We start from the raw sequence: 23,678 nt of genomic DNA, 5'->3' as shown, positions 1-23,678 counted from the left end.
ACAGAGCGCAAACGGAAGCGAAAAATCAAATTACCTCGTCAAGGAGCGAACACAACTCGTTTGGTCGGCGTGCGTCCAACTTGCGCAATCATTTCCGGTTTCCGGTTTTGACTACTCTCTCCGCCTGCGTTCATTTCCCCGGGCGCCCTTCACCCACCCCCGCCGAGACAAAGTAAAGCCGTGTGCTTTCTCAATTAAAACGCATTACGTCTACGCACCAAAAACTAATTATAACTTAATTTGTTTTATATTCCAGAGAGCTACCACTCAATAGATGGCAGCACTAGTATATATCATATTAGCTTTAACCCGCGGCTTCGCGTCTGTAGTCACAGAAGAAGTAACAATGAAGTAGAATGGCGGGAAGTTTAAAATGGCTGAAAGTATAGTCTATGGAAGTATAGTGTACAGTCTCCATAGTGTAGTCAATTGGATTTGATGTTGACGTAGCTGTCGGTAATACAGTGTGATAATACAGTGTGATGGTACTATAGTACTTAGGTTTGAGCTTCATTGCTGGAATGCTAGATGGCGTTAAAGTAGTCAAATAGCCAGATGCAGAGGTATTATTGGCTAAACATTATCTTTATTTTATTTAAAAAATAATTATTTTTATTAAATAAAAAGTAGCCTATAACCATTCGGGGACCACTAAGAAGATGTGTACAAATTTTCATGATGATCGGTTAAGTAGTTTTTGCGTGAAAGTGTAACAAACATCAGTACTTTCGCATTTATAATATTAGTAGGGATATAATATATTTATGAAGTTACCACAGCAATAGCATCATGTTTGTAGACATTTAATTCGTGGATGGCAAAGTTGGATATCTAAACGATGCGAGAGTGCGCACAGATGGCGCTGCAGGCGTATATAATTTCATGCTTGTTCGCCTCGCCTCGCCACCAAAACACATATCGAATAACAAGATTCATTCGAGCCTCATTCAATGCGCGCTCGAATCAACTCGAATCAACTCCGCAACTTCCAACCACCGCGGTTCGCCGCTTTAGCCCTCATCATCTCTGGCTTTTCAAAATCAGCGCGCGGCTGGCAACTTTCTTCACGTGAATTCATAAAATACAAACGCGCAAAACTAAGCCGCGATGCCTCGAGGATGAAGTGCTGCAAAATGCGGCTGCATTCGCTTGTGGTGTGGTGCGGCGGTAGTGGATAAGGGTGGAATGGGGGAGAGTGCGGTGAATACACCGGATGACCGGCTCGAACGCGTCTGGTCGGAGCGGCAAATGAACTTGTTTAATGATTCATTATCTTCGGTCAGTCCGGAACAGACCGCCAACTAATAACCGGCGCAAAACCACCCCGCAGCAGTACAACACAATATTATACACGGGTACAAATTGATTGTAATCAATATCAGGAATAATAAAAGTATTTTTTTACTTCCGGTTTTAAAATATTAGTTTTTTTATGGTTTTAGACATAAAAGTGTTTTTAGTCATGGACGTGTAAAAATACTTTAGTCATGGGTTTTAGTCACGGGGTGAAGCTTTTAATCAATCTCGTGACTAAAACTTGCTTTTAACCACTTGATTTTTAATATTCTATAAAATATAAATAAAAAATAAAAATCAACGCTTAATTAGTAAGTACTAAAGTACTTTAGTCACGGGTTTTAGTCACGAGGTGAAGCTCTCAATCAATCTCGTGACTAAAACTCGCTTTTAACCACTGATTTTTAATATTCTATAAAATATAAATTAAAAATAAAAATCACCGCTTAATTAGTAAGTACTAAAGTACTTTAGTCACGGGTTTTAGTCACGGGGTGGAACTTTTAATCAATCTCGTGACTAAAATTCGCTTTTAACCACTAGATACTTAATATACTATAAAATATAATAAAAATAAAAATCAACGCTTAATTAATAAGTACTAAAGTACTTTAGTCACGGATTTTAGTCACGGGTGGAACTTTTAATCAATCTCGTGACTAAAACTCACTTTTAACCACTTGATTCTTAATATACTCTAAAATATAAGAAAAAATAAAAATCAACGCTTAATTAAATTTGCACTGATATTTTTCAAAAAGCCGTCACGTGCCGGCACGTGTAATGCAATTAAATATCCTCCTTAGGAAAAAATTCCGCAGGTCATCCACTATCTCGGACCCTCCTCACCGCAGCAAATTAGAAAACGGAAAACCGGAAAAGCTGAGCGCGGAAAAAACAACCAGCATCCAAATTAGCAAAAACTCTCAACCTACGAGGGCCCAGCAAAAGATTGTGAACTAAAAACTCTCCCAGAAATAAAAGTGGGTTTTCCACTGGCGAAAAAAGACGCGCACGTACAACAGGAATTACTTTATCTACCCATATCTTCTCTTTTTGCCGGCGGCAATTCCAACAACCCTTGCGGTTGCGCTTGTGGGTTTCTTATCGCCGTTCCGCATGTCCGAATGCGCGACGTCAGTTACGACGACGTGTCCCGCGTGCGGGAGAGCAAACCGTTCGGTTTGCGGTCGTCGAAATTGCTCCCGAATTTTAACATTCGTTTTCGGACAAGTCGAAACCACGTAAAAACTATCCTGGCATGCAATCACTTGAATAAATACACAAAATACACAAGAATGTATTTTTTTCCTATTTTTGCAAAAAAAAAAATTTAAGGGATGAAAAAGTTTGTGGTGGCACACATTGTGGTGTGAAATATACGCGTTATGTATCTATCTAAATCGTAAAATTTCCCGACGGCGGCGAGGAAATATGCGATATGCTCGCGCATAAATTCCAAAAATTTTCACCCCCCTACGCTGGCGCTCGTGGAAGGAAAAACATCTTTAGCATATTTTCGAGTGATTTAAAGTATGTCTCGAACGTCGACACACGGATAACACTATACAGAGTGTTGTACAACCTCAAAATCAATCAAAAACAAATTTTTAAAAAATTTTCCCGAAAAAAATTTCTAAACACCCTGTATAGATGCTTTCAACAATGAAAACTCCACAGAGACCATACACAACACCACCACGTCTATATATACACATGCCACGCTGAGATTTCACCTTTTTTCTTCTCCTCCTAGAGGTTTTGAAAAGAAGCCCAGGAGTGAAGGAAAAAAAAGAATGAGGAGATTCATGCACCCTTAAAACCGTCCATCACACGCTACAAGCGTATCCACCCTTATTTTGACCATTATCAAACAAAATAAAACCCATGGGGTTGTTTTCTCCATGTGAGGTCTTCTAGTGTGAAACTGTAATTATCTAGGCACGTGAAAGCGAAAGAAGAAAGGAAGTCAACATTCTACTAGTGCCTCTGTTACCACCTTTAAGGGGTAGTTTCCAAAGACCGTTTTGGGTCTATACGGCACACGGCACGTGGCGCGTTTATTAGTTAATGCACTAGATACCAAAACTATATACACGAACAGTCGAGTTTCCGGTTTGCTTCCCGTTCAACGCACGCTTGAGGAATCTATGTAAGGGTGGTTGTATAAGACCTGAGACGTCAATCTATGCGAGAGTGCCTTCTACCTGGACTTTGGGGTACTGGGGTGCCTTTCATACATTTCAGGTCCTAACCACGCCGAGACCACATCAACCCCTCTCTTTACTCTTGATGTCCTCTTGTCTTGAGGTTCCAGGTTCTATCTTGGTGGAGATATCTGTGAGGAGCTGTAATGATACGTAAACTTTCTCTACAGGCCATTTTCAACTACCATTCAACATCCCCTTTTATCTGTCTTGGCTGTGGACATTATTCGACCGTCGAGAGTCTTCGGAATTCACCGGCGGGATGGACGAAAAATTATTGCATGATATTTTTCGCCAAAGACCCTAACCTCAAATGGGGACGTTTTAGAATAGGCCAGGGAGGAAAAAGTCGGATAACAAAAACGGACAGCGGATAATCATACTTTTAGTTTTGTACAAAGAGCAGCAGGAGGGTTGTAGTGCTCTTGAATGTAAGGGTGGATGTGAAAGATGAATTGATAACATAACTAAAATTATTTTGAAGCTTTTTTGAGGAATTACATTAAAAAATCAATAAAACAACAAAAAAGTTTTTGTTATTTTGACCTTTGATATCAATGATTTAATAGTTGATTTAATTATTGTTAATTATATTTTGTGTTTTATTAGCTGTGTAAGTAGTAATCAGTAAAAATCATTGCGCATTCTGGCAACGTAGCGGAAGAAAAACAACAAAAAACCATTTACTATAGTTTTAGCGCACCGGCACTAATTGGATTAAGGTGGGTAGGGTGTGAGATGTCCCAGGGTGCGTACGACCCCAAAACGTCCGGAAAAAACGAGCGGTTAGCGAATATTAGCCCGAAAAATGTACGCGCACACCTCCCACGGGGACAATAATCGCGTGCTCACCAGTGGAAATAATAAAAAAATTCACACCACAGCACTAAAGTACCAAAAATGTGAAAAATACAGAGTCAAACTAAAAAATAAAAAAATTCAAAAAATAAAAATTGAAATTTTTTAATTTTTTGGTTTTAAATACAATCCTGTTGTTTAGCTGAGTAAAAAACATTCGTAAATATTGATTTTTTAGCGAATTTTTGTTATCAGACGTCATTTTAAGGACCAAAAAAATAGATTTTAATTAATTTGATTTTTTTATAATCAGAATCATCAAAAATAATCAAAAACTCTTAAAAAACTGTGTCACAATATCAACGGCTTGACTTACAGTTGAAAAATCAACAAGTTGTAAAATTAGTTGATTTATAAAAAGTTAAAAATCTGCATGAAGCAATATAACCTCCAAAGTGCAAATAAAGGCGTGTGCGCATGTGTCTCAGTAATGACTAATTCACATATTCAAACAATTTCCAGACGACGCAATACTAAACCAAAAACAAAAAAATCCTCCTTGCGTTTTGTTACAGTTTCTACAACGGTTTATTTCGTCTCACATCCACTTGTTGGCTTACGCAAACAAAACGCACGTTTCCACTTTTAGGTTAACAAAATCCCATGATTTTTATTCCGAGAAATCTCATCGATTTCAAAACTTGTCATCGTGTTTAAAGTGTGTAATACCTGGGAATTTTAAACTTTCATCCAGATTCGGTAACGTTTCAACTCGACTTATACCCAAACACACATCTCGTGTTATCTTATCGTTATCTAGTTTATCGTGTCAACACATTTAGTAAATTCGCAGTATTACAAGTTCTATACATTACGTTATAACTAAAATTACATTTCGATTGTTTTTCAGCTCATTTTTAATAAAAATTTAATTGAAATCATAAAAATTTTAAAATAAAAATATCTTACTTGGCTGTTTGTGTCTGTTTCAAATACGGATGCACACGATTGGCATTGTTGTCCAACCCGGAGGACGTCGGGCTGACCGCCTGCACGGTGGCGCCCGGCGACAGCTTGCCGGCGAGCGTGTCCAGCGAGTGCAACATGCTGCTACGTCTGCTGGTCCTCGTGATGCACAACTTGAGCGTCACCGAAATGATTGCGATCGCGCTCACACACTACTCACACATCACACTGTACACACACCTCTCTGCGGATAATCTCTGCGTGCGTAACCGTCGCACCTCACGACGAGACTGCGTCGAATGCGCTCAGCAAGCGCATCGCGAGCCTCATATCTTATCTCGATAAATATTATACACGTACACACAGAATATTCACAAATCGTGAAAAACGGCAACAACGCCGTTTATGTCCGAGGCACACACGCGCACGTCGTCAGCGGACTTGGGGATGTCACGTGCGATTTGAAAAACTCGTCAGGACGAAAATTTTTGTGTTTTTTTTTTATTTAAGAAAAAAAATTTAATTATTGAGCAGTTTATTTGTTTGTAAAGTGTTTTGAGCCTGAAAATTCAAAAAATATTTTTTTTGATTTTTTGAGGTTAAAAACAAATAAAAACGTTTCAAGACCTTATGACAGGACCACAACACACCGAATAAACCAATTTTTGTTATCACATCCAACGCTGTGTGTAAATATAATGTTGTAAAAAATCCCACACTACCGGAATCACAGATATTTATTTTTCTTTTTCTTGTTTTTAGCTGAAAATTCCTGACACTTGACTCGTCCACTCTAGAGTCTAGCAGAACACTAACAGAATAGTATAGTATTGGTAGATAAACGCGACAAACGTGATTCTCGTCGATCACATACCGACGCCGGCTGCCGCTGCCGTTGCACTGACACAACGCTTCCCGGTAGAGCGTCGCGACGCCGACCGGCCAACAGCGGCGTGGCGCATGTGCGCGATCCTGCCACCACCACCACAACCACCTCCCGGCGCGCTTGTCTTTTCCGTGCAAAGAAACAGAGAGCGGCTGAATATCACCGGGGAAGAAACGTCCTCCTGCCCGCCAAACGACGTGCGACATGCGATGCACACGAATACTAATAGAGACGGCGGCGGCGGCGGCGGCGGCGGCGGCGGCGTCGGCACACTTACTGTTCAGGTGGGCGCACTCTCAGCGCGTGCATTCTCTGAACACAAAGGAGTTTTCAGTTTTTCAGTCGGATGTCGCTTTTTTGGTAAAAGGTGCATGCGGGGCTTTGTGTCCAAAGGACAATGACATAAGACATCATCCTACATTCGTATTAAATAAAAAAATAAAAAAATAAAAACAAACCGGAAATTGATTAAAATTCAACAAAAAATTAAATTTTTTTTTTCATTTTTTTGTCTAAAATTGTCAATATTATGATTATCCTTTCCTGTGTGTCATTGTTATCCTTAAAAGCAAGTAGACATGGGTCCTTTATCCACCCAAACGAGTAGGCAGTATATATTCATGCATTCATGCGTGATGCCCGCTTCCCAAAGTTCTCTTTTTTCTTTCAGAGAGAAAAAAAAAATGTTTTGCTTACAATACAGAGCGTGGTACCAGCCTGCTAGTGGGTACTCTCCGCAGGAGGTCCTTATTGGACTCGGGAAACTATTTGCTTCGATGTTCCCAATTCCTTCAAGCACACATGTGCGCCCCCGAACGCACGCACTATGGATATTTCATGCATTCATTTCCGGGCGTTGCGGGAGTTTTGCTTTCTTTTCGGACAGGACATTGAATACATCCGCCCGTCGATGGATGGGCCAAGATTGATTGTTATTCGGCGACGCGTTGATTAATGAATTTTGGAAGTGAAGGTGTTGAATGCATTTTATTCTCAGTCTTGGTGTGAGTTTTGACCTACTTAGTTGGTCTTAAAATTATTTTGAAATTTTTTTTTTTTTTTTTGTTTTGAGGATGTAATATTGATTTTTAATTTGTTTGTTTGACCATTTTGTAGAGATGAAAAAATACAGAGGAAGGATAACATCTTTGTGTGTGCGGCTCGTGCAGCGCTTGAAATGAACAGGAAAAAAGGACGAGAATGGTCAGAGTCGTGGAGATTGCACGACTGATTCGCGTGCGCCGGTTGTGCTCCTTTGCTGGCATCATCCTTCAACCCGGCACGTACAAAGGTCATGTTGGCGGGATTTCCGCATGACTTTCGTCCTTGTAAGTAGATAAACATTACATGGATAAAGAAAAATATTTTCAAAGATTTTTTCAAAATTTTTGAAAAAACCAAAGTTTTTAAAAGGAAAATTTTATCTTTAAATTGTCATTTTTTACGGTTTTAAGACACAAAAGTTGTGTTTTTGATTTTTCAAAGCCTGACTAAAGTACTTTAGTCACGGGTTTTAGTCAAGGTGGAGATAAGTGATGCGGTTGCCTGCAATACAACACAAAATCATATAAAATGTCGTAAAGAAAACTAAAATCTTATTCAATATTTAAAAAACCTCCAAAATATGAAAAACCGGAAAAGTCCTTAAAAGATTTTTTTTTTTAGTCATCTTTAAATTGTCAGTGAAAACACAAAATGATGCGTTTGTTTCTACAATTCAACCCAAAACCAAATAAAATGTCAAAAAAATAAATTTTTAAGAAAAATAAAATCTTATTCAATATTAATAACAAAACCTCCAAAATATGATAAAAAAGTAATTGAACCTCTAAGAATCCATCCCCGAACACAAATTGCAACCGAATGACACAAAAGGTCGTCCAAAGATCTTCGCCGATATCAGAAGCACAGGAATAGTTGAAGAACCGACTAAACTTTAAGCTCCCAGCCGGCGCACAACGACAGACCGGAAAACGGAAGGACCTTACGTATCAGTGCCGACCTATCTGAATGGCTTCGGGATGGCCTTTTCCAATTTAAATCCTCGCACGATACAATAGATAAGTGGATACAGAATTGGGACAAGACGCAATAACTTCTTGTCCTCCTGCATCCGGCAAGTCACAACAAGAAATTAATCCAGTCGCGCACACAAATTGAAAAATTGCTATTTTTAGCAGGCATATTTCTACTCCACGAATAAGAAACGAACTTTGTTTTAATGTCCGCAACGAGGGATGATCTAGAATCGTGTCAGTGCACCCTCTCGAATGGGCGAAATTTATTGTGACCCATATATCATCAATCCCGTTAGAGGAGAGTTTTCTCTTCTTTTCCATTTGTAGAGATAGGGATGTGGAGAAGAAAAGAAAAAGGAAAAAGTTGTGCGTTGAAGGAAGGAGAGAAATTCATGGCAGAAACTAACCTAAAACTTTGACTAGCTCGATGATTTAGACGTTCGCACGCAAAACTACCCTCTAAAAACTTTTAGGGAAGTGTAACATTCCAATTTCTAGGTTAGAATCAGAAAGTTTTTGTTTTATAATAGAAAATTAAGTAACAAGTGACTAAACTAGAATTTTTGTCACAAGATTGATTAAGAGCAAGTGTAGGAAGTGTTTAATCAATAGAGTGTATAATAAGGTTTAGCCACGGGATGCCTACGCTATTTTTTTTAACTTTTATTGAATTTCCATGTTGAGTTTCTGTATTTGAATTTTTATTTTAAGTTTAGGCAAATGCGCAGGCATAAGCTCTACCCCGTGACTAAAACCCGTGACTAAAGTACTTTAATCACTTTTTAACCCTCAAAACCGTGGAAAAAGAAAAAATTAAATATTATATTCAACAAGTTAAAATTTATATTCCAGAGTGTATATTAGGTGAGTTTACAATGGTTAAAGCTCATCAATGCATGAACATGTCATTAATGTTCCTTCGATCGACCCGCGGCAGGCTGAATAACGCGAATAAGGGTTGTAAAGTTACATCTCACATCACAACCTAAAATTGCAACGTGTGCCTGCGTCTGGTAGGAGCGTTTAGTCGCAATTCATATTTATACACAAACAACCCTCGAGCAGGTGCGAGAAGGTTTCGGAAAGGGCTTGGAGCACAAGCAGCGCTGCTATTAATGGGATTTCTAAAGCATATGCGTTCGCCTGCATATGAAATCGTTCAGCATCCTCAAGAAGTTCGTCTCGTGTGTTAATAGCAGGCTGGTGGTGTTCAATGTGGAATGGGGCGCACTTAGCGAGATTAAGTGGAAATCCAACAGCGCAAATCGCAAATCCAAAGCGTCTAAACACACGCACACACACAGCGGGAGAGACGTGCGCAGGCAACCCAACCATCAGGTGCACAAAGCGATGATATTCCGCAGACAATGCATTCGCTTCCCTAAAATTTATCACTGCAGTGCAATTTCTCTTTTTAAACTACACATCACAACAACCACTCACCAATGTTATAATTTATAATTAATTAGTTGTGTGAATATTCTCCAAACACTCTGGATTTATTCCTATCTACATGCAGGATGTTTGTGGTCTTAACCTAACTCCTGCTGCACTCTAGAGATAATAAACAATCGCTAATTGTGCGTCTACATTTCTATATTCATGCGAGCACACAATTGCTCCTCCGCTGGGGAAGGAAATAAAGTTTCAAGTGCAGAGTGTGCGTTTAATCCAAACTTACATTCTTCGTTTTGCAACAATAACAAATCGCAGTAATGCTCATCCTGCGCCGGCAGGATACACGTTGTGTGGAAAGCTCAAGTCTTAAAAGTTTCAACTTTATACAGCGCGAGTCTCAAGACCGCATATAACTAACATAACTATGAGCTGGATAACAGTTGAGCAGTTGTATGAATATTATTCCACGAGTGGAAAAACTACAAACGAGCAGGTAACAAGATGAGATTAGTTGAGTTGGCATGTGGAAAGTTAATTTAAACTTTTTGGTATACAAAGTATAAAATTTCCATCCCGTGACTAAAACCCGTGACTAAAGTAGTTTAACCCGTGACTAAAGTACTTTATTCACGTTTTGTGTCTAAAAATTTTTGAAAATTGTTTTTTAAATGTGGATGAAGACAAAAATACTAAAACAAATAATTTTAGACATCCGGTTCCACCGCACCACGTGTTGCCACGTGGAAATCGGAAATTTGTGCATTTCTGGATTGACTAGCGGCTTTAATTTCCGTGCCAATCCGCTAAACGAATCGAGGCAGACAAATCTCACCGTTTCCGGTTTTCCGCCTTCACACCAACACTTTCCAAACTCTCCTTCTCCTTGAAAACTTTCCCCGTGTGCCAAAGAGTATATACCAAGGACCAATTTCGGGCATCGTCTCCAGCATCCCTCCCCTCATTCACACCGTCCCCGTTCTTATAAATGCGATTTCGTTAATGAAGTCTCGGCGAGTCGCAAACACACTCCAAGTAATAACATCAGCAGGGAATTGGATACGCGGGGGTGATTTTTAAGGGAAACTATTTTACGATCGCAAATTTTATATTTTAAGGGTGCTGAAATAATTTCAGAGGGGTGAATGATGAATTTTCATTTTCAAATTCATTCATTTCTGAAGGATCAGAATTCAAATTCAAATTCAAATGCAATGCGATCGAATTCGTAATTAGCTGACATTCTCGAAATGGTGTCTAATAATACTCGTACAAGGGTGAGGAAATTCGGGAAGGGGAGGCGAAAACGTGTTCGCTGATGTTTGAAAATTAAGTAGAGCACTAAATCACATCTATTAGGAATAATTTGTTGGAGAGCGTCGTCGCGAAAGCAATCGTAAATAATTGCGATCGAATCTATCGTGCTGAATTCAAGCGAAGATGCGTTATAATTAGCTAAATTACGCGGCGAGTTGGCAGTACGTGCGTTGTTGATATTTGCGCGCCAATGATGCAATCACATCCACCAATTGTAAACATAAAAACTCAAAAATTAAAATTTTTAAGGTTAAATGTCATTTTTTAAGTTTTGACATCTGTCACTTTTGACATTTCTAACCTTAAAATCTTTACGGATATTAATTCCGTGTGTTGTGTTGTTTTTCTGTGAGTTTTAACTACAGCGTGTTTTATGCGACTGTATAAATCAAACAACGAATGGGATTTATTTTCGTACGTCCGCGTCGCGACGCAATTCGTCGCGCGGACATGTGTGTGTCTTGTGTTCCGACATTCGCGCTCGAACCTAAAAGGTCGCCGCGCGATGACGTGTGCGAGTTTTGACATTTCTGTCAAATGTCAAATGTCACATTGCAATTACATAACCTCACACATGCAATATTTTAAATTTCAACATTACATGTTTGTATTTTAATAATAATAAGAAGAAATAATAAAAAATAAGTTTTAAGTGAAAAATTAATACTTTTCGAGATTTTTACCGCTTGGCAGTGACATAAAAAACCATCCGGAAGGCAAATATTTAGTTATCCGGGTTGTGCTCGCTCGTAAAAACCGCCTGCAAGGTAGATCATTAAACATTTTTGATGGTCGCGTTAAAAAAACGAAAAATTTCACTCTCCGCGTCTGTCGAAATCGCTCGTGAAAATAATCATAAAAAGATATGTATGCACAAATTTTTAATTTAAAATTTTGCAGATGCTAGGTGGGTAGTCTACCTCTGCTTGCAAAAGTTTTGAATGTTTGAAGCACGCAAACATCTTAATATTAAATTCCCAAATTCCCAGTCAATGTCGAATGGCGGCATAGTTTCAGCTCTTGCCGAGGAAATTCCACAAACTTTCTCTTCTACACCCCACATACACTTACATAAAATTTAGGTTATGTTACATAGAAAACAAAAATTAAAAATTTCATCATAAATCCTTCCTAAGAGGATCTTAACAATAAGAATTGTTTTGAAGACATGATCTTAAGACCTAGGCGAGGGTCCGGTCAGTTTGGATACGTCCCAGGTCGACAATCCCCGCAACCCTCATCACCGCCGGCAATACAAGGCAATAGAAAGCAATAGAAGCATCAACACCACCAACCACCATCACTCGTGTACTCAAGGGTAAATTATTTACCAAGTACACATCCGTGAACGTTTGCATGTTTGTCCATTCCAGAGTCTTCTTCAGTGCGCTACTAACAACACCACCACTAGCGCACAAACAAGCAACCCGCATTGCACATGATGACCACAAAACGGCCATCTTCAGCTTTGGACCTTGGAGATGCCGCACATCTCTTACACGGACAGGAAATTGTTGGCTTAAATTACCCAAAAATACCCGTGGGACCTCGAGGGTTTCAAATTCGAAATTAATGAAGTCTATCGGCTGAAATTACAGCTGCGGTGGAGGAGGGGGGAATTTTGAAAGTAAAGAAGTTTACTTTGAATAAAGAATGTAATTTTAGTAAATCAATACGAAATTATGTAAAAACTTCATATGCTATCTTTTGAAGAGAAGGGAGAAGGGAGATAGAGGTTAGGGTTGGGTAGGGGATAAAAATTGAGGTTCTTGGTTTTTGTTTGAGGGTGAGTGCACCACAATCTGCAATTACGGCATTTTTCATTTAGGTACAACTATCTGCACCCTACACACGCGCCCCCAACTGTGACCCCAAACTACATTCATCTTTGCAAGTCCAAAGAGCACAGCGGAGGGTAGAGATTACAACTTATAGACATGGAGCGATGCGGACCTGCTGGTGGAGAGATAATGATGGGGAAAATTATACACTGCAGGGGAAAAATTATACTCTTGAAAGAACAAAGTGTAGAAAGGTATATTATTTGTCAGGGATTTCTTCATTGTGGATTTAAATATTTTTTTTTCTTAGATCCATTGTTTGTTGAATTTGTTAATAAAATTCAAAATTTTAGTTTAACAATGTGAGAAATGTTAATAATACACTTTAGCGCCATCTAGGTGTGAATTATGGATCTATTTTTATGATTAAAACACTATATCAATTTTCATCCCTTATTTTAACCCTTTAAAAATTTATTTTTGGGACGAAAAGTAGTCTATTTGCTTTTCCTTGAATTAAACTATCTTTATACCAAAATATATCAAAATTGGTTGAGTGGTTTATGCGGGAAAGCGTCACAAACATTCAAAAACATTAAAAATTGAGTAAATTTTTAGGATATGCTCTCATCCAGCCATACCATCCAGGTTGAAAACCAAATGATTGACATAAAATGCATTGCTTTGAAATCTACTTTACCTATTGTACAGAAAACTGTAATTTCAAATGAAGAAAAAAGAAATAAACATTTTAAAAACTAGTTTCTATATGTTTTATCACTCCCAACTTAAACTTTATGCCAACATAAAATACTTTCAACAATCCCAAAGACGATAAACTTGATAATTCAAAGACATTTCTATATTTTATGTGCGATTGCAACAATAAATGCATCGCAATAAAGCGTCATCATTATAGATTCCTGCAAACAAGCTCCATTCATCAATTTTCCACATCTCTAAGCTTTAACCGCCACGATGCCGCCGTGATATAGTCTTGAATCACATCCAAAATGAATCTTTATTTGAAAACACATTCGGAAGAAATTTAAAGACCCGCAGCGCAACGTAAAGCGCAAAATAAAACGCAATCGTAAATATTATGCTTTGCTTTAAACCAGCTACAGCGGCCGACATTACCGACGCGCGGCCATTGACAATAAAATAGTCTCGCACGGGTAAACATTAAACACTAAACATTACACAGTCAACAGTAAACAATAAATAAACCATGATGAGAAAACGATTCACCTACGAAATCCGACGAATTGAGGTTAATGATGCATCGAATGTTGGTAATGAGACTGATAAAATGTTGATGGTCACTGCTTGTGCTGGTGGAAGACACCGAGTGTAATTAACTTCCAATGGTTATAAATATTACATTTTCAATCGTGTAGCGCACAGAATAGATTTCCATTGAGGATAAAAAGTGTAGTTTATTAATTCTGTGCAGTAACATAACCTCAATGTTAAGCTACTTTCATGTTGGGAGTTGAGACGCATGGAATTAACATTTAATGAGATTGGCAGGTGTTTGCATAAGTTGCAAAATTAGTTTTCCACTCTGCGCGAGAGTGCAAACGTCTTATGACGCCTCCACAACCCCCGATGACAATGTCTACGGCTGTGGTTTATATAAAGGGTGGGGGAATATGGTGGTGGCAACGGAGACACCTCAATTGAATTGAAAATTGCTTCGCGTCACACTGGTGTCCTGCCGAGCGGCTGGCATCCGATGATTGATGACCACCGCCGCCGCCATTATCATTGTCGGCGGCGGCGGCGGTGCAAGTCGAGTGTGTTATCGCGACCGCAGCGCACGCGCATGTTAATTTTGCACGCGCGAGCACGCGCGCCATCTATATAATTGTCGTCGTCACGCTTGACGCACGTCGCGTATCATTATCGGACGCACAATTGCGGCCGGCGCGCACACGCTGCACAATTTTGGCGGCGGCGGTGGCGGCGACAAAACGTGTGCGCAATCATGCGTGTAGACGCCGGCCCCTCAGCCGCCGCTGACGATCAATGGACCAATTAATGCGATACGTCCATTACGCGTTCGGAATAACGCGCGTGACGAGCGCGAGACGGACAATGCCAAAATTCGACACAGGACCGGACTCAAAATTTAAAATTTTTAGAAAAATATAAAAAATTGTTTTTTCGCACTTTTAATATAAATATAATAAAATATTGAAGTGAACTAATTTATTTTTAATTTATTTTTGGTTAAATTTTGTTTTATGGAGGCGGTGACCGCAAAACGTGACCGGAAGCACGCTTGGCATATTGCACGATTGCAGGATAAGTGCAATTGATGCAATAATATGGGATTAGCGGGTTAGGCAACCATCAAATCTAACCTCAAATAAATTTTCATGGTAAAACTTAAAATAACCTCAAAAATAGAATAATAGAAGATAGTGTATTAATCAAACATGTTTTCATCACATTCGGTTTAGATTGCGTCCTGATTAGAGTAAGAGTATGTTTAGGACATGACCAAATTATCTCGTCCGCGTCCTGTTAGCCCAGCCGCTGTCCATCCGAGTAGAAAGGACTAAAATTGCTGATTAGATTACTACCGTAGGCGCGCGTGCGCGTGTGAGCGTGATGAGTATTGCCGGCAATCTGTCCTGCTGCCCCCGGCTCAAATCCTGCCGCCACGAGTCGGATTGCACACGTGCAACGCGAATTGCTTTCGAATAATGCGCCAATTCGCAGGACATCTCAGCCTTCTTGTCTGTTTATCCGGTTTTTCCTTCAAAACCTTTAAAACTAAAAAAAACTAAAAAAATTTTCTATGAATTAAAAGCTCACAAAGAGAAAGAAAACGTTGAAAAGATAAAAGGACAAAGACTTAATGAGAAGACGGTCGGAAAAAAATCGACAAAACATTTGTGAATGCATCCGCCGCCATTCTTCGTTGATTGCGACGTCGTCCTGTGCACAAACGGCCAAAGTTGTCCGAATTAAAAAGGTGCAAAGTTCTAGCGAGGACTTTAGCTCAACAATAGACGTCCATGATGTTTGTGTGTTTAAATAAACGCATCTTTTCTTTGAAAATTAAAAGCAATATTAAAAAGTCCAACAATGGCGCACAATAAACGCGCAAACAATACGCAAATAATGCAGGACACGTTTTGCGCAAAGGATAATTTGAATATTGACGCTGGAGACAATGAAAACAATACAGCGCATTGTTTTGTTGAAAGTGGACGTTAATAAAACTCAAAGTCGGCCATTTTGTTTTTACCCCTTAGAAATTATTAAAAGCATCTCTCACTCGTCTCACTTGTCTACGGTGGTACGTGTAAAATGCATTTGAAGGTAGCCTGCGTCGTCAGGTAGACTCATTTAGTTTGCGCGCGCGCTCGCCGCCCCCGAGAACGCAAACCTTCGTCACACGGGCACAAGCAAAATACATTAAGGAAATTTGCATAAACTAAACAGACTTTGGTGTTGTGCATTCGGCACGACGGCGGTGGTGAACTCAGTGATGGTAGTAGTAGTAGTGGGGGCGGAGGAGGCGGTGAAATGGTAAATCCCGTCGTGCGGAAAGCCGTACAAATATTAGCGGCGCTTTGCATATGCAAAAACACTCAAGAAACATGCGCAAACTTAAAGTAACCTACTTTTATGTAAGTAAAACATCGCCAGCATGTAAATTGAGTTGCCTATCTTTATAAAAGTAATTCATTCATGGCTATACATCGCTAGATGGCGTTTTAAGTTTTCATTACTTTTATCTATTTATTATGATGATTATCTTACCTTATGTCATCTGTTGACGGTGGGGGCGGCAAGAGAAACATGCATGGTTCTTCCATGTATGCTTCCGCATAACCGCCGCCTTCGTGAGTGTAAACGTCGCCGCCGTAGGAGTCGTCCCACATAATAAAACACTCGTTGGACATGATATGTGCGCATGCGTCCGGCGAATACAGCTTGGCGGCTAAGTAAGACAGCACACACGAACACAAACACAAAATGGCCGCTGACGAAGAGGTCCCCCGACCTGCGCTGTGTGTTTCGTACGTTTAGGGCACTTTATTCACGGATTTTACTGAAAAAATCACATCTACAACACACAAGATCTTCTCCGGTCGAGGGAAGGGGGCGCGCACACAACACACGATTAATTTTGAACACGGATTTCACGCACGCAAAACCACGCGAAGGTTCTCCAAAAAAATAAAGAAAAGGGAAAAGGAAAAAAAGAAAAGACACGTAGTAATGTGCGTGGAATTTCAACTAGAAATTTGACATTGTACTTATTTAGACCGAAAAAAATATAAACAAACTGTCACGTCACACAAACAACTAGCCTTGTTGCATTGACAACCAATAGAAATCATATAATCGCCATAGAAACCAGTAAACAAGTGAAAAGTGTAGTTGAGTTAGTTACATCGCTTATAACTCAAGAACGGCTGGATGGATTTTGATGATAAGAAATTTTTTGGATTTGTATTGATCCCGAATATGAGAATAAATAATAAAATATTAATAATTGTTATATACAGGGTGTTAAATTGGGGATTAAAGTTTGTATAGTGATTAAATCATAGTTATAATTAACTAAATCAATAATAGATGGCGCTAATATGAATTACTAACATTTTTCATGTTTTAAAAATTAAGTAGCAATTTTTTTGACAGATTTTACTCAAAATTACTTCAAAAACCAAAAATTAATCAAAAATTTTCCTAAAAATCATCAAAATCTACTTGTATATAACTTTGATCACATTCTACATCACTTTGTTTGTGAGTACCCTGCAAGTATTGAAATTCGCATCGCCCAACCACAAAACGATGCAAAGGGGTGGTGATTAAGAAGAGCAGCGAGATAGTTATGCAACCGAGCGCGACCACAAGCCGTCCGTAGGCTGGCAACGTGGTAGGCAACCCACTCAACGCTCCCTGAGCCACGGAACGAAACAATAGCTTTGCAGTGATTCCATCCGCCCATCGAGCGATACCTACACTCCGGTTTGGTGGGAAATTCGAAAGGAGGGTGAGTGCCAGACGCGCGTAAAGTCGCGTTTTACGACCTGACCCTCGCAGATTAAGCGGTTACGTGGTTACTTCCGAAACTTACTAATCCGCAGCCCCTTCGACCGGTACAGCGCGCCCTCTATGGTGCCAAGGGGGTTGCCTGCACTATTACCCCGAATTTATATCCCACCTACCTACAACTAGAACTATGCAAGGCGCTGAGGGCAAGGGGGAGGGGGGAGACTCAAAATGTCTTCTGCAAACTAACGCGGCATTGGGATATGCTCGCGTAAACAGTGTATTTTCGTGTTACTTTGGGAGCTAACTATCGGGGGATTTGGGCTGGCCACCACCTCATCCCAAAGCGCAAACGTTCTAAACAATAACCGCACAAGTTACGAGGCGACTCTTGTTCGAAACACCTCAGACACTCAGACGTGTTTAGACTCTCGCCGGATGCGCAACGTTTGCACTCTTCAACCACCCCCGCCATGGCCGCCTCCACGTAACCCTTAGCAGCAGACCATTCAGTGATGGTTGTCTGTGTGTGCGCCCGGATGCAATTCGGTTAATTGCCTCATTCATTTGGTGAATTTGCTGCGGTGGAGATCGAGAACACTTTCGAAAGTAACGCCATCTACCGCATACGAGTCGTAACTCAACATAACCTGTATTACATTACACGATACAATTCCAACGTGTATGTTTTTTGTGTTTAAAGTTTAGTTTTTTTTAAGTCCGCCATTTTGAATTGATCGTCAGAGTTTATAGGAGGGCGAGCGTGCGCGTTACGTGAATTATTGATAATTTAATTTGCACAAAACGCCGAAAACATGAATCCTTCATAACGCGAGCGTGCGGCGAGCTGTCAGATGGGAAACCGTAAAAAGTGCAAATTGCCACCGCTGCCGGCGAAAAACGTGCGGAAAACTACAGCCCACATTGAATCTGCTTTAACATTCACACAATTTAACTCAAAAGTAGAAATAAAAAAAATTCATTTTTTTACAGCGCCATCTATGTTGTAATAGTGCTGAATGTCTTACTGTACAATTTTCTTATTAAATATTCCGGACTCATTCGTTATTCCATGCCGTCAATGCCGATAATTGGCTCTAATTATATGGCATCGATGTGCATCGCCCATGGGGGCGGCAACGCTTCGTGATAAAGACGGCCGCGTGCACCAGCCGGGAAAACTCTCGAGAGTTAATAATTTATTGAAGAATGATGTATCGCTTCGTTTGTTCGTCGTTGTTGCATTCGACCGAAGACACACGCACCAACAAGGCAAAATGCCAACTTTCCTCGTACTCGTACATCTCCGCAAGTATTGTATTAGTTGAAAAGTAGGAAAAGTGGAAATGCGGCAAACGCACATTGTGGGCTTTCCTCCTGCACACATAAAACCGGTATTGATTCGGCTCAATAATTCATCGCACGGAGAAATTATATTCGGATTGATTTTCCATTCCCTAACTTCCAACCCACCCTAACGCTCCCACCCTTAAACGCTCACAACAAAGTATTTTTATTACAGCGTAAAATATAAATATAATGTTGGTGGCGTGTGTGCAATATGTCAATTTGGTTGCCTATAGTATAATTTTCAATTGTGTTGGGATTTACTGCTTTGTCACAATGTTGTATAATGCACTAAGAGGTTAGAGGTTTAATACACGCTATTAGTTCTAATTGTGGCATTGATAGGGGCGGCATCATGGCCATAACTGTGCATAAATGTCACCCGAAACCAAATCCGGTTGCATTCGCCAGTGCATTCCAATGCTAACAACGATTTACGTCTGTTCTGTCTGGTATAACTAATTTACAAACTACATCCTCAATAGATTCATCTAATTATAATTAAATTAAATTAATTTTAACCTAATTAATTATATGAAAACTTAAAACTTTAATTTTTGAGGTTAAATTTGATATTTTACCCAAAAACCTTAAATTTTTAGTTTTTGAGGTTAGATTTTATTTTGACAGTTGATAGTTGATGAAGTGTTGATTAGATGGCGCCACTGTAATATATGTGTGTTTGTAGTAAGCGAGACGTATTGTCAGCAATTAGCGCGTCCGTTGACTCATGAAATTTGGCGATAAATCAAAGCAATTCCCAGCTGCTGGGGAAACTGCTACCCCAGCCGCACGAAAGCCAACGAACAAACACGCATCTCGACTTAACCGACGACGACTGCCATCAACCTGCAGAGACCTGTGCGGAAGAGCACAAGATGCAAATAAGCAATTTAGCCAAGAAACGCGCGGGGTTTTCTCGGTGCGAACGCGCGCAAACATTGAATTTGGCAAGCAAGCAAGCAAACAGCAAACACAAGCGCTAAAGCCCTCTTGCCACTGGGTAGCACAACCCAGGGACGTGAAACAAAGATATCAACACCTCGTGCGCAACGTGCAGAAATTGCACAGTATTCAGAATTGTAGGATCTCTAAGACCAAGTCGGAATGAAAACTTCATTTTCAGTGAGTACGAATGCGAATACAAGAGGGATGACATTAATACAGATTGCAGGATGTATTTTTTAGTAGTACAACTTGAAATTTTCAATTTCTGCGCAATATAACATGATTTCCCGACATTTTTCTGTACCTAACCTAACTTTTACTCTATCCGAAGTCAATTCTCATGTTTGTAGTGTTTTGATTGTTTGATTGGCGTGGACAATTGAATCGATAGTCATCGAAGTGTTTGCGGCTTAACAAGATGGCGTTCTGGTCGCAGGTGGACGCTCGCGATGAAATATTAAACACGGCGTGCGGCCGCCACTATGTAACCATGACAACCATCGCATACAACACTCGTAGACTTTGCTTACCGTCTCTGGCGCTTTCTTTGACTGTACACACGTGAGAAATAAGGATGTGCGCGCCGAGGGGGAAAAATCCTGTGGAATTATTTATCTGTCAGAGACCGGCCGGTTGTCGATTGCCACAAACGCGCACGCAAAGCCATTATTAGATTTTTTAATAATGCAGTAACAACCATCACACATCACACGCCACGAACACGCTGTATATTTGATTATAGGACGAGAAATAAGGTTTCAAGTTTTTTTTTTGTAGACTGTTAGGCAACACGTCGATCAAACAATTGTTTGAACGTGAGTTGTAAAGAGTTTTGAGACGTTTGAGTCGTGAGCAAATTGGTTTTTAATTAAAGCGTTATTATTTCAATAGTTCTCGGCGTTCGATTGTTGGAAACTTCAATAATTGAGTAATACGAAAGTATAACGTGCTCTCAAGGGAAGTAATTGCTTGGTAATTGCTTTAATTAATGTGAAACACTAAAAACAAAATGTTTTATTTTTCTTTTAATATTTTTGATTTTTTTGAAAGCGACAATTCTTATTATATGCGATTTTTATTGTATTCACTTGATTTCGATGTTATTGATGTTATTTATCGCCCGAGATTGTCCTGAGTGAATAAATCCAGCGACATCGACGTGGCATTAGGTTGAATTTATTTGCGCTGGTTTCTTGCCGCGCGAAGGCGAAACGTTTTAATTCCGCCGCCCCCCATACGCTGGCAAAACCGCCGACGCCGCGCGGCGAACAAAGCCCGCGCGCAATATCGGCAGCTGCGGACGATACAATCGATACGCTTCACGTCGCCATCGGGATAACAATGTATTCACAATACGCGACACAAAACAGGAATGAAACAGGACACAAAGCACACGCAGGAGTAATACTTATTTCAAAGTTTAAATACACACCCAAAATATTTTAATTTAGGAAAAATAGTTGTTTTTGCCTTCCATTTTGCCCAAAAATTTTTTTAGTAAAAAATATTTCACTATAATTATGAGCAAAACATAATACCAACTTTCATCGCTTATTTAACACCCTGTATGATATAATTTCTAATCAAAAGTAACCTATATCCTTTGCAATATCTTTGAAAATATGTGTACAAAATTTCATGATAATCGGTTGAGTAGTTTCCGCGTTAACGCGAAACAAACAAACAAAATCACTTTTCCGTCTCTAAAATTAATAAAAAATAATCAAATTAATTATAATTTAATGCATAGAAACTAAATTTAAGTGTTTTTCCTTAAAAATAATACATTGTTTCATCAGTCGGATTTTTCTTATACTTTTGGTAATAAAAAATGAAAGAAAATGACCAAAATGGCCGCTTTTTTCCGCCCGCTGCTGCAAGGTGGATAAAGTCGTGTGGGATGCGCCGTGTGGCAGTAAACGAAAGGTGTCCCAACGTGCGACAGCTTGCTTTTATCGGTTTTAGGACCGCAGGCGGACAGGACGAGATGAAAACGCGCATGGGAAGGACATTGTTTCCGAAAGGAATTGGAATATTACTTGTAAGTTACGACCCCTAACACACACACATACACATATTAAAAACAAAATGACGACACAGTCACTCGCCGCAATTGCGACCAGCAGTCATTCGCCTCGAGCAGAAATTAACGTTTTACTATCTTTTTAGTCTTCTTCTTGCTTTGGAGATGTTTTTGTTTTGTGTTTTATGTTGTGTTTTGTGTTTTGGTCAATTTTTGTCTTATTTTGCGCGCCTGTGAAAAGTTGAAATGGTAAAAGTTTTCGCCGCTTTCCGCCGGACGAGTTGTAAGTACACACTTGACAAAACAGCGTTTTGTTTTCGCAACATCTTTATTTCCGGCGTCGTTCGTCGTGTCGCAGACGCCGCCGATAAATTGAGTTCCCCAGCCTGCTTCGGAAAGTGTCGCGCGCTACTCCATCGGAAAGTTTCGCATCGCGCCGAACCGGAAGACGATGGAGCGGCGCAAGATGGCAGGCGGCATTCCGGAAAACTTTCAGCGGCGCGCAATCCACAATCATTCTAGTACATAATAATAACAAGACAAACAAAACCGGAAAACCGGAAGAGCATCTCAAAATGCTTAAAAACTTCAGAAAGCTAAAGAATACACAAAATATCTAAAACCGGAAAACCGGAAAATTCGAAATAATATAGTAAATATTTAATTTGGAAACTATTTTAATATTACCTGTGACTGTGGTATTGCTGTAAGGAAATTGGTGGTTTAGTTAAGGGTGATTTTATCGCATTAATTATGCAACCGCTTTAATAGGTTACGTGTCGTCGCTGCGCACTGCGGCGATCATAACGAAGCGGACCGCCGCAAAGAGAACGCGCGTCAAATATTTAACGAACTTTCGCGTTAAATGCAAAGCCGATACAAATGTTTCCGATTTATTATTCATACGCCACCCTTGCTGCGTATTTACATTCGCTTGTAACTTGTCGCGACAACGATTATAAAATTCATCTGCGTCTGTAATTAGAATCATTTGAGTTCAATGTTATTCAATATTTCAAACGACGCCATTGCAATATCATATTTTAGGTTATATACTTTTTGTTTTACGATTAATTAAGAAGTAAACATTGAAAAATTTCCGGTTTAATGTCACATCATAATATTTTTTATGAGAGAAATGAAATTGGGTTTTTTGAAAAGATTTTCTTGTTTTTTGCGAAATATTGAATGCGGGTGTAGGTAATTGATGATGATTGAATTAATTACAATTGTGTCCGGTCATTAATCATACGTACACAACCCCCAAGTGCCTCTTTACCACCTACCATTCCCCTTAACATCGGAAGTGGACAGTAAACCCCCAACAGGATGCTGATACGTCCATATAAATATCATAAACGCGATTATGAGTTTATTTGTATGTTTGTGTCACTTTCACGCAAAAAGCACTCGAACGATTTTGATAAATTTTGGTATCAAAATATTTCTGACAATGGAAAAGACAATAGACTACTTTTTATCACAAAAAAATAACTAGAAGGGTGTTAAATAAGGGATGAAAGTTAAAATAACATTTCAATCCTATGAATAGTAAAATAATTCAAGTCAAGAGGTCGCTAAAGTCAATTACAAGTATATATTATTTTGATCCAAAAGCTTAATATGGTTGTAGGCCATAAAATAGGTTATGTAACATTTTTCTTCATGCGA

At 39.5% G+C, this 23,678-nt stretch overlaps 1 protein-coding gene across 7 annotated transcripts in view; it reads right to left on the bottom strand.

The window, feature by feature from the left end:
- LOC135789943 (CUGBP Elav-like family member 1) overlaps window positions 1–23,678 on the bottom strand; it is a 101,228-nt gene that overhangs the window by 57,920 nt on the left and 19,630 nt on the right. Inside the window, exon 1 of one of the 7 annotated variants that reach the window (XM_065300016.1) lies at window positions 16,445–16,970. The exons of 3 other annotated variants lie outside the window; for them this stretch is intronic. In XM_065300016.1, the coding sequence (XP_065156088.1) occupies window positions 16,445–16,587 (143 nt within the window). In that variant the 5' untranslated portion in view covers window positions 16,588–16,970. Of the gene's footprint in view, window positions 1–5,270; window positions 5,869–16,444; window positions 16,971–23,678 lie in introns of those variants that run through there. 3 more of the 7 variants (XM_065300017.1, XM_065300018.1, XM_065300019.1) reach the window with 3 other exon arrangements.

This window comes from Atheta coriaria, unplaced genomic scaffold (assembly GCF_025399875.1).
Source record: "Atheta coriaria isolate IRGN ID8LTWV9N9 unplaced genomic scaffold, Caltech_Dcor_3.1 hic_scaffold_3_pilon, whole genome shotgun sequence".
Taxonomy (NCBI): domain Eukaryota; kingdom Metazoa; phylum Arthropoda; class Insecta; order Coleoptera; family Staphylinidae; genus Dalotia; species Dalotia coriaria.
Note: the sequence above shows the minus strand (reverse complement) of the source record. Positions and strands in the feature narration are given on the sequence as shown.